Here is a 16,084-nt window from a genome sequence, read left to right on the forward strand (position 1 = left end):
CCATACTGCTTTTTTAAGTCGCTTATAAGTAAAAACTTTATCAAATCATTATAACACAAACTCGGCATATTTATTTGAAATATGAATGAAAAGTTTTTCAGGATCTATTATTATTTACCCTTCTTACGGAACTAGCATCTTCAACTCCTTGCAAATATAGGCTGATGACAAAAATCTTAAACAATGATCAATTATCTCGTACCTACTCGTACGACGTAAAAACCACGACGATCCGACCTCAATATAAAGCCTTACTGCTCAGAGCCTGCTACAATTTGAGTTCAGCTGTTACAGTGGACGGTTTAAAGTGAATATAGTTTATTTTTATTAACAAAATGTATACGGTAAGTACACGTGGTTGGTGTTTTGTTTAAATCGTCGCGGACAGGAAATGATTAAGAATAATCGTTCCTACGAATGTGTATTGTGAAAATTGTAGATGCGTAAATTATGATAGTTTTTTGTAATTCTTAGATTTGTAGCGTATAACTTTGTTTATTTATTACCTATACTTTAAGTAAGTAAATATTTTGAAACCAAGCATTTAGCGAACAATTTTAATTCTATAATAAAAGTTGGTGCGGTTAATAATTTACGGAACGTACCTACTACCTATGCATGATGCAAGTAGGTACTGCAAAGTCAACAAATATTAATTTTACATTTTCAGTTCTTATATTAAAATTAAGTAGTTAAGTATACAATAAATTATTTTATGGAAAAATTATATCATTAAAGATCTTATATTTTATGTTGAGAATAACTTGATTATTACAACTCATTGTAAAAATGATTGCATGCCGCCAGAGACACCTAAGAGCGCTGGCTGAATCATCTTAATTTGCAATAAAAGTGATTAAATCCATTACCACCAATTATCACTGATGATAAAACCAATGAATAATCACATAACGTGTGATGATGAGAACTATTTTTTATTAAACTTTTTTAGAAGTTCTTCTTGTTATGCTGTGTATTGACCGTGACTTGGGGTCAAAGATCTGAGGTCGGTAGAGGCTATACGAGAGGGAGTGGCGGTTATGGGTTGTTAAGACCCGGATATTCTGGATACAGTGGTTATGAAGGTTATCAAGGACAGGGATATCAAGGAGGTATGTATTGAATATTGTATTTATTTTAAGTGGTACGAGTGTAAACTTGTGTATCGAGGAAGAAGAAAAGTTTTTGTTAATTTCAATGGATAAGATGTTGCTTTTCAGTGGTCCTAATACATTTTTTTTAATAGGGATAACTGAACTTACCTACTTAACATGAAAGGGATATCTTAAATAACCAAATCTTTCGTATTAAAAAAGAAATATACATATTATGATTTGCCTACAGGCTACAATATGCAATATACATTATTATACAAGTAGGTAGGTAAGTTAGAAGATGAATATAGTATCAGAAATATTGTAATTAAAAACCAAACAACCATTTAATTTATTGTTCTATTATTTCTCAATTGCGATTAATTAGATTAATCATTCAGTTTTATTATTTTCCATATTTAAGAATATATTTTTTTCTATTATTGTTGCCATAAAGCTTACTAAAACAACTCTTATTTCATAATTGAATAATAACTTCACTTCCACATCACGTATTTACTGCGACCGACATGGTAATGCGTTCAAACAACCCTATTGTCTCTCTATTTGTGAAGCCCTGACATTCCGATTTTGATTTATTTACTTATGCCACATTTATGCATTTAATCTATAGACATGCAATTTATTCTCTGTAAAAAATAAATAAAAAAGACAACATTGTTTCTGCTTTTTATTAATTCTTAATATTTTTTTACTACTTATGCATATAAGCTGTTTATCTTGTACATATGTATATTGTATATGTGCTACGGATATATATTTGTATGTGTATTTATGTATTTATTGTATGTATTGTAAGTATGTAGGTGTATGTATAATTATTTATTATAATTATTATCGCATTTATGTATTTATTTATATATTTTATGTATTTTATATTACTATTAGTAAGTACTTATGTTTTCTTTGTATATGTTTATTTTGTACATTTTTCAATAAGTTAGTATTGCCTTATTTTTGCTCACCCACATCATATTGTTATATTTCCTCTGATTCTTGGGTTGCCTGGTAGAGATCGCTACCTAGCGATAAGGCCGCCCTTTGCTGTTTCTGTAGTCTTGTCTTTGTTATATGTGTTTATGTATTTTTTTTAATGCAATAAAGTATAATAAATAAATAAATAAAAATAAGCTGTTATTATCGTAGTTAATTAGACTAGTTACATCATAAAAGTTATTTAGTTTCCAAAAACTGCAATTGTGTTAAGGTAATTCTATTAAGTCATCGGTGTAACATAGCTTGTAAATACTCAAATGTATTAGATAACGTTCAATGGCTTTTGTAAGCATTAACTTATTTTTCTGATTTACATTGACAGTGTAGCGATTACTCCTTTTGTTTTCAATTCAAGCGTGCATACACGTGTTGTATTGAAAAGAAGAGTTATTGACTTTCCCTTTACGTTCAGTTTTGTAAGGAAACGTAATAATGTGAATAAATTTTCAGGTAGTCTAGGTGGTTATGGCGGTTACAACACTGGTTACAGTGGATACAATCAAGGACTCGGTGGTTATAGCCAGGGACTCGGTGGTTACAACCAGGGACTCGGTGGTTACAGCCAGGGACTCGGAGGTTACAGCCAGGGTCTCGGCGGTTACAGCCAGGGTCTCGGCGGTTACAGCCAGGGTCTCGGCGGTTATAGCTCTAGTTTCAGTGGTTACAATGGTTACAACTCTGGTCTTAGCGGTGGTATGTTACCTATATTTTTGTTAATCTAAAATTTAGTCTAATTGGTTAAAATTATGCGGTTGAATAATAGCAGATGAATTTGTTTTATTACTGTTGACTTATATTTGTTTCAAAGTTCATATTACACTAATAATATTTCATTTATCACACCGTGAACCGATACATAAGAGGTCAATTCAATTCGTAATTTTTAAGCATACAGGATTCTTAATTTCCTTCTTTTCTATCACGGTTTTTTGCTGTTATAAAATTAATTCTGTTAGAATGAAATCACATGGTCTTGATCTTGTCGTGATTTATACGATTGTTGACATTAGTTACCTACAATTTTCGTATACAATGTATAAGGCGTTAAAAGTTAAAACTATTATTTTGTTATATAAATTTATATAACAAAATAATTATAATTTTGTTAATAAAAATAATTATAATATTATTTTGTTGTTTTATAATTGCGAGCAGTGTAAGCTGAGTCATTTCCTTTTATTGAAATAATGGCTTCTGTTGGCTTTAGCAATTTGTCATTTTTATATTATAATTTATGTACATAATACAAATACGACGTTATATCTTTTATAAACGGTATTTGTTTGTGTCAAGCATATCAAATAATAAGAAAGCTTGAATGGAGTAGATTAGTAAGAAGTAGATCATAGAATTGTTTTATCGCTTACTTAATCGCTAACTACTTTGAATTTTAGAGATACGAATTTTTAATCCGACTTTGATTAACACATATTTGAGACTTTTTTATCTATTGCCATTTTTTATTATCTATTATTATCTATTGCCGAATATTTAACAACAATCAATTATTCTATGACGTTCTTACTAGAACAAATATTTTTTTTACATATCTTCCCTTTTATGTTTGTCTAAATTTAATAAATAAATAAATAAATTCTTACAGGCTACCGTCCCAACTACAGGCCCGGTTACCAAGGCAACGTAGGTTATCAATATAACCGCCCCGGCTATTCAGGTTACGGTAACTACGCAAGGGCTGGCGGTAACTATTTTGGCGGTTATGGAGATGGTTATGACACCGCGAGGTTGGGAAGAAAGGCAGAAGAAAAGAAAGAAAGCTAAGCTAGTTTAGTCGGTAGTTTATGTGTATATTGTTTGTGAATATTTTCTATTTATGTGCGTAAATTATAATAAATACATTAATTGAGAATAAAAATTTTGTAATTATTTTGTTGTTTTATTTATTAATCTATTCTTTGAATACTCATTTGAAAATTAGGTTTAATTTTTAAGGGTTATAGTAGGTAACCAAAATATCGAATGATAATATTTGTTTGATAATATTACTTTTTTCTAGGTTAGCAAATATTAACTCGCGTAATGTCTATAGAGATTTGCACATCTTATATAACATCCTTGGCAATTGATGTTAATACATAAGACTAAGAATTTATACGGAATTCCCTAAAAATTAAAAGTTTTCTTTTATTTTACAATGGAAAACATCTGTGTTGATAATAACAGTACCTATATTATATTCCTAGTATAATTAATATTATCTTAGATATAGTGCAAATATCATAGAAGCATTAGTCATCGGTCCCAACTTGATTTAAACAGTTCAACTTACATAGACTTACAAAAATACACAATACACAAAAAGACAAAACTAGTTAGACCAAAAGCATTACTTATAACTACTACTAGACCAGAAATATAAAGCTGAAGAATTTGTTTGTTTAAACACGCTAATCTCGGGAATTACTGATCCGATAAGAAATATTATTTCAGCGTAAAAATCTATTAATGGAAAAATACCACTCTCTGGTGATTATATGTTAAAATAAGAGATAAAAAAACCACTTGTATAACAATAGTATATATTACTTATATTATTTTCTATTAATAACTTATTATAACTCAAATATTACAGTTGTATAGCATTCAAATGCTTTAAAGAATAGAAAATATTTGATAAGCTAGGCGTCACAGGCCCCCGGCGGTCGCGGAAGAATTCCAACCAATACCCGCGGCCCCATCATTATAGCGGCTCGACGGAACACAGTGGGGTTTTAGTCGGTAAGAAACCGACATAAAATAAAATAAAATGAAATAACCCGGGGGCCGGGTATCTTTGGAATCTTCCCCACTTTAAAAAAAAGGTATCACCACGGCAAGGCGAAAGACGCGGGATCGAATCACGACCCGTGATTGAATTTTTTCTGTTCTTTAAAAATTTGTCATAAAATATTACAATATAATATTATTATTGTTAGTTGTTGGATAATTATTATCCACTAAACCAATCTGACGTCATAGAATTGAAGAAAGACGCGGCTCCCGAGCGTGCGTTCGCAAAATTTATTGGTAGGGAACTTGTCATTAATTCCGATATTTCTGAACGTGACTTATTCGGACTTGCTGATGGCACTTGCTTCTTTTTTACCTGTAAAGAAATAAATATATTTATATTTTGCGCTATATTATATGTTCTTACCGTTTTTGCCGGAAATTTAAAAGCAGAAAGAGAAAAAAATTGACTACTTATTTAATAATTATGACTAAATATAGATCAACTTTAGCAGTTAAAATTTTTGGACCAAAGAACGTTGAAGTATCTAAAGTTATTAGGAAAAGTAGAAAAACCTTATTAATATCACTCCAATGCTGTCAAAGTAGTTACTGATTATCAGCACTGAAATACAGCTTATATGCTGAATTAATTTTAATGTTAAGTTGTTATTTTTAAACAAAACAAGGTTTTAAATAATCGATGGTACATGCTTATTATTCTGAATAACGCAAATGTATATAAGTCAATTAGAATTATATTAGGTCAATCAACAACAACTGTAAAAAAGTTAACAAAACCAAACCCTTCTAGTGTTTTTATCTAGAGGTATGAAAAATTAAAAACAACGCTATCATTATTAGTTGATCTATCTATAAGTTTTAAATTATTAAAACTTAATACACACAAGGGTTTGAATATTTACCAAATGTTCTTATAAGACGAAGAAGTTGTCTCTCTGTTATACAAAATATATAATATTTGCATTAGACATTCCTATTATAAAAAGCTATAAAGAGCTTAGCAAAAATTAGAAAAAGTTTCAAAAATAGAAAACAAAATTCAGTGCCAGTTTTGTAAAAAACAAAAAAAAACTTTTATCAGTTTGGTTCCTAATGCTGATAATAATCAATTTCGATTCAGCATCAAATCAATACTTATCTCGTTACTTGTACAAATGGACCATGAATGAACCACTGCAAGTCAGCAGTAGCTAAGGTGTTCGCAGCATTATCCCATATGGCATATGCTGAGATTTGACTATATTCTCAAATAAAAAACATTACTCACTGGTTTATCTTGTTTCTTGTGCAAATTAGCGGGTGTAGTGACTGGCAATATTAACCACTGAGAATCAGCAAAGGCTAATATGTTCGCAGCATTATCCCCTATAGCATAGGGCCTATGCTGAGATTTGACTATATTCTCAAATAAGAAACATTACTTACAGGTTTATCCTGTTTATTGTGCAAATTAGCGGGTGTAGCGACTGGCAGTATGAAGAACTATTGCAAATCAGCAGTAACTAAGATATTCACAGCAATATCCCTATGCTGAGATATGGCTTTTTCTTTAACTAAGTACAATACTTACTGGTTTATCTTGTTTCTTATGCAAATTGGCGGGTGTAGCGACTGGCAGTATGGAGAACCACTGAGAATCAGCAGAGGCTAATATATTCGCAGCCTTATCCCCACTCCCGCCGGAAGTCACAGGTTTGGTGCCAATAATACCTGTTAGCTGGCCGTGGTGTAAGATTAAACTGCCTAGTAATGTCTGAAATTGATAAAGACGCTTAAATTTGTGTGTAACTTAAAGCTTTTAAATATTTGAAATGATATTGATTTGTCATCGTATTTGAGGTTAGTTAGTAATGACTTCCATATTGAGCGTTAGTAAGGCAGGATATTATCTACAATAATATTTATAAATAATATGAAAACGAATATAACATTATGAACTCGTTTATGAACATTTAGTTTACTCTAGTTTAAATAGAAAAATATTAAATATTTAACAAAACTAATGACTAACCTGAACTCTTTGCACAGAGCGTTTCAAATTTGTCTGTATGTACGGATAGAAAACATCATAATCAAACGGATCGATCTTCTGCCGCAAAAACTCGCAAATCTCTTGCGAAAACTCCATACATTTCTTGTTCTCTCTTGGCACAAGTAACAGCGTCAAATGACGTACATCCATTAGTAATTGAAGCGCACACCGTTGATTTATATCTGTCTCTTTCTCTCGTATGACGTTGTTGTAGTGTGCGAAAGTGATGGATGTAATATTGTCTATGAAGGATGTATGTATTTCAACGGGTAGCGTGTGAGGTATGACGTCATCGAGTAGTCGACTGATTGAGTACAGATATTCTTGTAGTTTTAGTGAGGGCCCTGCAGGGACTTTTATTATGGACTCTATGGAGTTTCCTTCGTCGTCTTTTTCGACGATTTTTATTACGTCCCATTGCTGAAATTTAAAATTTTCTAAATATATAACTGCCCTATGTGTATGTTGTTAGATAACCTCGGTTAGATACCTAAATAATGTTGGAATTTTAAAAATGGTGTTTAGGTCTAAATATTTTCCTTTCGATATTATTTTATTATCACATTAAATCTTATTTTAATAGGGATAATAAACAAAAGTAATACGTCAAAATTCAATAAAATATATTTATTTATTTATTTATTTATTTATATATGGGAAATAAAAAAGATTAAAAGCGACCTACCATCATTAAATAATCAATATTCTCTTCCAAACTGAAACCTTGCGGCAAGCTATTGGTCAAAGCCTTGGCCTTATCCATCACCAACGTCAACCACTTCCCCCAACAAAAGTGACAATTCTCCTTCAAAGTATCGCACAGTTTGTGCCAACGTTGGGCCAATGTTTCGTCCAACATGGTGTAATTGTCGGGAATATAGCATTTACGTATATTAGGAATAAGGATGGTAATCGCTTGAACGAACCGTGCTGTATATATAGCGGTTGTTTTTCTTTGTATTTCTGTAGACTGGAGCGTGGGTTCTTCGAAACATGCTTTTATGTATGATAACATACTGGAAAATAATTTTCATTGTAATATTTATTTATTTTATTTGATACACCATGCCAATAATGACTCAATTACAATTCACATGAGTACATTAATATTTTTTTCTTGATCTGAATTGGCCATAAAGCAGGCGCATCCAACATTGATACAAAAAAGGCCTTACATTTTTTTCAGGTTATTGGTTTAAAAGTTGTATTAACTGTTTGTAGTTAATTCTAAGCCATTTGTAAAAATTTCGGCACTCTTAGAAAATATAGAATAATACCTTCTATATAATGATTATATTATCTAGAGCTTTTAGTTTAGTTTATGGACATAATATTAAGATCAATATTGCGAGAAGCCTCCTGAGACACAGCATTAAACTAGTTCGGGAGCCGAAGGGTTCATTATTTTTACCTGTCATACTTGTCAATAAAGATTTTTATTATTTTAATTTCAGTAGCTCTACCATGAGTTTACGCACACGATACTCGCTAGCGATTGTAGTAAGCGGTTTGTATAAAATTTCTTACAGCGCCCCTAGTGTGCCGTAGCGGAACTAAAAAGCTTTCCATGAGGTGCAATAGTACAGTACAATACTACAGTAGATAACGTATAGTAAACTATACTACACTCGCTGTAGTAACCATACAATTTTTGCACCATGAGTTCTAATTTTGACATAATATGTCATATAACTATTCGACGATAGATACGTCATTCACGGTAAATAATCTCGTGAAAGTTAAGAACTATTCACGTTTACTGTAGTTACGTCAGACGATTTAACTATGTCAACTCATGGTAGAGGTACAGTATATATTTACCTTTCTATACTTTTATCCGTAACATCACACAAATAAACTTCAATTTCACTAGTATCTATATACATTTGTTCGAGCCTCTCGTCTTCATCATACAAGTAATCTTTCTTCCTTTCCACATATAAATAGTCTTTTAAATCGTCTAGAAGTTTCTGCAATTCGTCTTCGAGACTCTTGCACAGTTTCTCGAGGTTTGGTGTGAAGCCTCTGTCTTGGCGGGACATACCTACATAAAAATTTAAGTTTAATATTGTTTTTTTTAAGTGAACTTCTTAAGGCCGTGTACGCGGTCCGTGCGCTGTTTGGCTCAAATATGTGATTTTCCAAACCAGATTGTCCATCAACCACTTATCTTACAAACATATGAATTACTAATAATTTTAGGAAATTTTATTGTCTATATAGTTAGTTAAGAGTTTATTTCAATTAATACAGTATTTGTGAATACCATCAAGATAACTGAGCCGATGATTACTTGATTTCACTTTTAGTGTCAATTTCGAAGCTAAAAATATCAGAAATTGCTGACAGATCTAACACACATTTTTTTTAACTAACTGCAAAAATCCTTATTAAAATAGTTAGTTAAAAGATTTTTTTATTTTGGACTCCTAACTTACGAAATTAAAATCCGAACAATGTGAATTTTTTTAGAAATTATAGTCGACAAAATGATTATTTTCACCAAGATATTTGACTTAGTTGAATATAATTTATACATATTGCAATAAAAGAACGTCTTACTTATAAGATAAAATTTAAAAAATCAACTAAAGTACCTCTATTATTTTTCTACAATTTTTTTTAAAGTACTATAAAACACTGCGCGCGACCCGAATAAAATCAGTCGGCAGCGAGCCTTTCCAGAGAGAGGACATGTTGCTCGGCGCTCTCCTGTGGACCTATGCTGTTCATAGTAAAAGGATAGCGCAAGCCGCGATCTATCGTAATAGATCGCGGAGATTTTGACTTGCGTTAAATTGAATAAGCCCTCTTAAGGCGCGTTGAGAGTAAAATTAGAAGGTCGCGTCATGGCAATACCGTCCCGTCATGGAGTAAGGCGACGATTTTGGTACCTTTAAATCTTGCCAAAGAAGTTTCACTTCTGACATGTGTGCACTGCACACACGCTCTTTTTATATATTAACTGTTTGTTAAAGTCATTGGTATATATTATTATATAAGTGAGAGTATATTGCAAATGTTAATTAATATTATATTAAAATAATACCTTTCATCAAAGAATTCATGACGGAGACGACTTCATTCCTGGACTCGATCACAGTGTCACCGATGAGGTCTTTCCAAATGAACCAATTTATATTCACCTCCTTTTCTACTTCACTATCTGCTGATACCTTTAAATGGCATATTATATCATTAAAATTGGACCACATAATGTATCTCCAATAAATATAAACCTTACTTCCATGTATATTTTAGAATATCTTTTCAGAATAATTAATATTGATGACTTTTTTTAATCGCACCTAGAAGGAAAGTGCTTCTAATAATGTAGATTGAAAAATTCACTCAAACAAAACATTCCATTATTTTTAAAAATAACGATAACTGTATTCAGATATTTCTCTGAAATTTTGCTTACTACATCCGGGAATCGAACCAAATAAAATAGTTAAAATTACACACTCTAATTTGGTCAATTATGAGGATCAAATCTTTTTAAATTCATACATATTGAATTTATATTTTTGGTTTTATGGCATTCAAATGCTTTATAAATATAAATTTATAAAGAACAGAAAAAATTCGATCACGAGGCGGGACTCGAACCCGCATCCTTTCGCGCCATTCCGGGGCGGATGCCTCACCAACTCAGCCACTCGTGAGTTCGTGACCCGCCAGAGCGATCGAATTTATTCTAATCTTTCAGTTTTATGTGTCTGAAGGGACACACCGCGCTTTTTTTTCTATTCTTTATAAATTTATATTTATAAAGCATTTGAATGCCATAAAACCAAAAATATAAATTGCGCGAAAGGATGCGGGTTCGAGTCCCGCCTCGTGATCGAATTTTTTCTATTCTTTATAAATTTATATTCATACATATTTTTCATTTTTTGCAAAAATATATATTCCATTTAACCCTACTTAAAACTTAACCAAGGAACCAAAACACATACCTTAGTAAGATCAATAAGCAGCTGAGTTTTGAATGTATCATATATCTTCAACCAACGGTTATCCACGATGACTTTAACGTGTGACGTCAGCAGCGGTTGGAAATAGTTACACCACGCGTGTACGGGCGGGATGTTTAGCGACTCGCATATTGTCGACCAGTTTGGTGGACTTTCTGGGGAATTAAAACAAGATTTTTTTCGAAGTGAAGCTTCTTTAGGCACGTTGAGGGTATAATTTCGTCATGGCAATACCGTCACGTCATGTTTTCTTTTTTCAAATAGATGAGTTCTTATAACTGTGTATGTGTACAACCATAACAAGCAACCCGCTAGCTTTGCTACCAGCTCGTTTAAGATTATGTTGTCATAGACAAAATGCTCAAATTAGCGAAGCGGTATATGCCCTCGGCTGCGCGAAACTAGAGAAAAAAAACATGGATTTTCAGGAAAAATTTAGCAAACATTCTTTGATGCAATTTTTTTTAAGTATTTTTTACGTGATCAGTGTATGCAAGACTACAAGTCCCTTCGCGCTTAGTATACCAATAGTGGGACACCCTGTAAAAAATCTACCAACCAATTTTAAACGCCTCTTCCCGTATCTCATGTAACACTCTCACTCTATTAACATTCTGTAGTAGTGCCTTCACATTGTCATTGATGAAGGCTTTCACCCAGATACTCCAGTTTTGTACTGATGTTGATATTTCCTCGTTGTTTAGAGCTTGTATAGATTTGTTTGCTGTTAATCTGAAACAATACAGTTTTCTTTAATAAAATAATTAATATAAAAGAACTAGCGGTCCGCCCCGGCTTCGTCCGTGGTACACATTTCGCAATAAAAGGTAGCCTATGTTCTTTCTCAGGACAATCTTTAGAGATTGTCTATGCCAAATTTCTTCAAAATCGGTTGAGAGGTTTAAATGGGAAAGCGTAACAGACAGACAGACAGAGTTACTTTCGCATTTATAGTATTAGTAGGGATGTTATAATTAGTTCTGTAAAAAAATACTAACTACATATAACTAAGTAGTAAATTTACATACTAATATTATAAAGCTGAAGAGTTTGTTTTTAAGTTGAACGTGGTAAGCTCAGGAACTACTAATGACTAGTATTGGTATGAATTATAGAGGATATACAAAGATAGTAAGGGAATAGAAAGGGAGCAAGTAAATGCTGCAAAACTGTTGCTTTTGTGAGCAAATGCATTTGCATGGGTCAACTTGTAATAATATAATTAATAATTGTTAAAGGAAAAACTAAATAAACACGTTTAAACTCCTGAAATTGTCTCCAATCGTTGTACAGGCTGTTGAATTAAATATTTTTAAAGAAGCTAAAAAAACGTGGTTACATACAAATACACTAGTGAAGCTTATATTATATGCGTGACAATAGGGGCCGATTTTTCAATCCTTGGTTAAAATGTATCCGTCTAATAAAGTATTACACGGACATTTTAAAATGTCACCTGTAAACTGTCAAATACGGAAAATTAGAATACATTTTTGAAATGGTAGTTTAATATGGTATTCGATGAATAAGTTTTAACAAAGGATTGAACAATTATCCCTAAATGAGGTTACCTATATTGAGATATCACGGAGGGCAGCAGCTTTAAAGCATAAGGGTCGCTGAATTGCACCAAATCCAACAGTGGCACGGAATCTTTGCGATACAGCTGTTCTAATTTTTGTATCACTACACCTCCTTTGTTTTCTGTAACCAAAGCATTTAATTAAGGGAAGATACATAAATCAGTATTAAAAATTGTTTAATAAGTCAGCCCCTGGAATCACAGACACAATAGAAAATCTATTGTCTGTATTATCTCGGGGCTCAATGGGTTAACAATTAATAACAAGTGAAACTTCTTCTTATTCTTTTTCGTCGTGTCGTGGCAATACCATCTCCTCATGGAGTAAGGCAACGATTTTGGTATCTTTGAACCTTGCCAAAGAAGTTCCACTTCTGACACGTGTGCTCAGCACATACGCTATTATGTTTTTTTTTTATTTCTTCTTTATATTATTATGTAACTAACTCCAAATTAAATTAAATATGCATCAAATAGACTCACCAACAAAACAAGAATAAATCAACTCTATGGTCTTCATGACAATCTTGACACCATTGACAATTTTATTTTTTATCTGTGCTTTAACATCTCCCTCCAAAATCTTTTGCAAATTGAACTGTAGTGTAGATTTTAAGCTGTTATTACTATGTAGGTTTATCAGTGTGTTTAATAATTCCACCATTGATCTGGAGTCTAGGAGATATAGTCCAATTAGGCAAGAACAGGCAACCTGTAATATTAAATCAAATGATAATATAGTAAACACACATATATATAGATATAGGCATAGAAGACATTTGTTTTATTTGTGTAAAAAACAATATTATTATAAGTCATCGATCACATACAAAAATGCTCATAAATTAAAAACTACTGGGCTTATCCGAATAAAAATTTTATGGGACCAAATCGACACAAAAAAAGAATCACGTAAATCGGTTCAGAAACCTGGGAGTAATCAGTGTACATACATAAAAAAATATATATATACCGGCCGAATTGATAACCTCCTTTTTTTGAAGTCGGTTAAAAAGCCAAATAGTTCTATTCTCTTCTGAGATTTGAACGGAAATAACATTTTATGAAATTTAAATAACAATTTTTAGATGATTTAAGACTAGGTATATGAAATTTGTTACATCACTTTCAATTTAATTTTTTTTTAAATCTATCACACACACATAAAACTTCTTTGATTGTTCGATTAGATTTTTTGGATCTTTTGCCCTCTAAGAAAAATAAATAGATACCAACCTAATACAATTATTTGAACTGTATAACCCATAAAATTTCATAATATATACCTCAACACTAATATCAAGATCCTGCAGCCTCTGCCCGCACATGTCAATTATAGTTTGACTTAAATTACTGATAGAGTTCCATTGCTGTTGGACCAGCCGTTGTATTGATTGCATGCTTTGCTTCTCATTCCTACTTCCGATTTGGAGTTGTAAACCTTTGAAAATAATATTTATTTTAATAACAAACATACATTAAATAATATGTAACACAAAAATATAGAGAAAACATTAAAGAAGAAAAAATCTTTTGCATTTCACTGATCTTTTTTTCAAAATTTAACTTCTTCATTGTGATTAGTAAGTGCTTTATATTAAAGTGGTTCAATATACCAAAATTTAATGAAAAAAAAGTGAAAATTTTCTGATATTATACATATAAGAAAGAAAAACTAAATTATTGTATTTTACTGTATTTAATTAATGAGAAACGTTTAGTTGTTACCTGTATTTACATGCCTTGCCATAATAAATAGTTGTGCGGCTTTGATGAAATCATTGCTATTTATACACTTCCATATTTTCTCTGGTATTTCCGTTAATAACTTGATTTGGACTGATATACCATGCACGGGATCTATTTGAAGACTGAAAATCAATGATTAATTCAATATTATTTCAGATATTTTTATGAAGAATATAAATTTCGAATAACACTAATTAAAAATACTAGATTCTGCTCTGGCTTTGAATGGCTGTAATGAGGAGGTGTGTTATACATATAAACCTACCCTTTGAATCTCTATATTTATTAAAATATCTGCATCAAAATTTGTTTTTTGATTCTAAGGAATGAAGCATAAATAGGGCCAGACAGTAGGAAACCACATTGTTTTTTAATATGTATCCCTGCTATATATAATATTATAAATGCGAAAGTAACTCTGTCTGTCTGTTACGCTTTCCTGCTTAAACCTCTCAAGCGGTTTTGATGAAATTTGGCACAGACAATCTATAGACCCTGAGAAAGAACATAGGCTACCTTTATTGTGAAATATGTACCACGGGCGAAGCAGGGGCGGACCGAAAGTTGAATATAAATGTTTAGTTGCAATGTTTACTTTCTTAATTTAAAAAATTATTATTCATTAATTTAATTCTTAAATCTTTACCTATTGCTCTGTGGCTTTTCTTGTACTTTAAATCCAATCAAGTGTGCATTGTGCAGGTTCTTACAAATACCCATCATGTCACCAATATGGTTCAGAGTACTTGATGCGGTTGTTCTCATTTCTTCTATGGTGTCCGCTGCATGGATCAGGTCTCTGTACCTCTCGCTATGAAATATATAAAAAAATTAGTTTATATAATAACAATAGTATATTTGAAAATAGTTATCTTTTCACCAATACTAAATATAGTAAATACCGACATGATGTCTTTTAAAATTCTCAGTGATGTCTGTAAAAAGAGATTTTACAATGGAATTGAAGTGTAATTTGTTAACTACACTGTCATCTTTATATTATTCCTATTAGAGGTTTTTATATTTACTTTAAAAGTATGAAAGGTAACGCTGGATAATGTAGAATTTGGACAAAATTCTAGTTCCTAAAGTATTAGTTTTAAATTAATAAAGATATACCCACCCAACCATAGCTCGAAGCTCTTCCCTTTTCCTCTCGATTTCATACTGTAGTTTCTTTTGAATCTGGTCTATTTCAGCGATGGAATACGTTTGAAACAAATGGTCGGGCTCCACTTCAAGTAAATTATTGTACGCCATTTTAAGTCATTTACGCACCCTAATACTAAAAGGTTATTTATTTATCTTAAGAACTATTTTATATTGATAGAAAAATGTTAGGTACAATAATAATTTTAAATTAAATCTATAATCGTCACGTCAACAAAAACATTGAGCCCGTAAGCCGTAAATTGTCAAATGTCATTGTCAATAGTCACAATGTGTCAGATGACGCTTTTTAGATTTCCGTTTTACGCTTCTTGAACCGACTTATTAATAATAATAATTTTAAGTATGAAAATGCTATGAAATAATTTATTATTCAATTTTTAACTGTAAAGTGTAACGCAATTTTTTCCATTAAAGAAAAGCAGATACACCCATTCCTTCAAGTATGCGTTTGTTTTTCTAGTAAATATTTTTATAGTATGCTCTGTGAGTATGCTTTAAAAAAGTTTTATTGTTAAAGCCACAGAACAGTTCTGTAATTAAAGCATATTATTATTACTAGAGGTCCACCCCGGCTTCGCCCGTGGTACATATTTCGCAATAAAAGGCCTTTCTCGGGTATCAAAATATCTCCATACCAAATTTCATGCAAATTGGTTCAGTAGTTTAGGCGTGATTGAGCAACAGACAGACAGACAGAGTTACT

General features: G+C 31.7%; 2 protein-coding genes across 5 annotated transcripts; one reads left to right on the plus strand and one right to left on the minus strand.

Annotated features, from left to right (window-relative positions):
• The first annotated feature begins 210 nt into the window (after positions 1-210).
• On the plus strand, positions 211-3,998 carry LOC123698341 (abscisic acid and environmental stress-inducible protein-like). The gene is made up of 4 exons (XM_045644936.1): positions 211-344; positions 953-1,112; positions 2,562-2,804; positions 3,715-3,998. The coding sequence occupies exons 1-4, from the start codon at positions 336-338 to the stop codon at positions 3,891-3,893; spliced, it is 591 nt and encodes a 196-aa protein (XP_045500892.1). The 5' UTR covers positions 211-335; the 3' UTR covers positions 3,894-3,998.
• An 895-nt stretch (positions 3,999-4,893) lies between these two features.
• LOC123698333 (conserved oligomeric Golgi complex subunit 1) lies at positions 4,894-15,623 on the minus strand. 4 transcript variants are annotated; one of them, XM_045644919.1, is made up of 15 exons: positions 15,332-15,623; positions 14,855-15,019; positions 14,188-14,330; positions 13,746-13,900; positions 12,943-13,171; positions 12,449-12,581; positions 11,437-11,609; positions 10,860-11,032; positions 9,947-10,073; positions 8,719-8,941; positions 7,583-7,913; positions 6,877-7,317; positions 6,436-6,618; positions 5,768-5,800; positions 5,081-5,217 (listed from the first exon to the last, which is right to left on the minus strand). In XM_045644919.1, exons 1-14 carry the CDS (start codon positions 15,466-15,468, stop codon positions 5,777-5,779), a joined length of 2,637 nt encoding a protein of 878 aa, XP_045500875.1. In that variant the 5' UTR covers positions 15,469-15,623; the 3' UTR covers positions 5,081-5,217; positions 5,768-5,776. The 4 variants fall into 4 exon arrangements, with proteins under 4 accessions (XP_045500873.1, XP_045500874.1, XP_045500875.1 ...); XM_045644917.1 differs by lacking the exon at positions 5,768-5,800 and having other exon boundaries at positions 4,894-5,217; XM_045644918.1 differs by lacking the exon at positions 5,768-5,800 and having other exon boundaries at positions 5,064-5,215; positions 6,433-6,618.
• Between the last annotated feature and the right edge of the window lie 461 nt (positions 15,624-16,084).

The sequence above is a fragment of the Colias croceus genome, chromosome 16 (assembly GCF_905220415.1).
Source record: "Colias croceus chromosome 16, ilColCroc2.1".
NCBI classification, from domain to species: domain Eukaryota; kingdom Metazoa; phylum Arthropoda; class Insecta; order Lepidoptera; family Pieridae; genus Colias; species Colias croceus.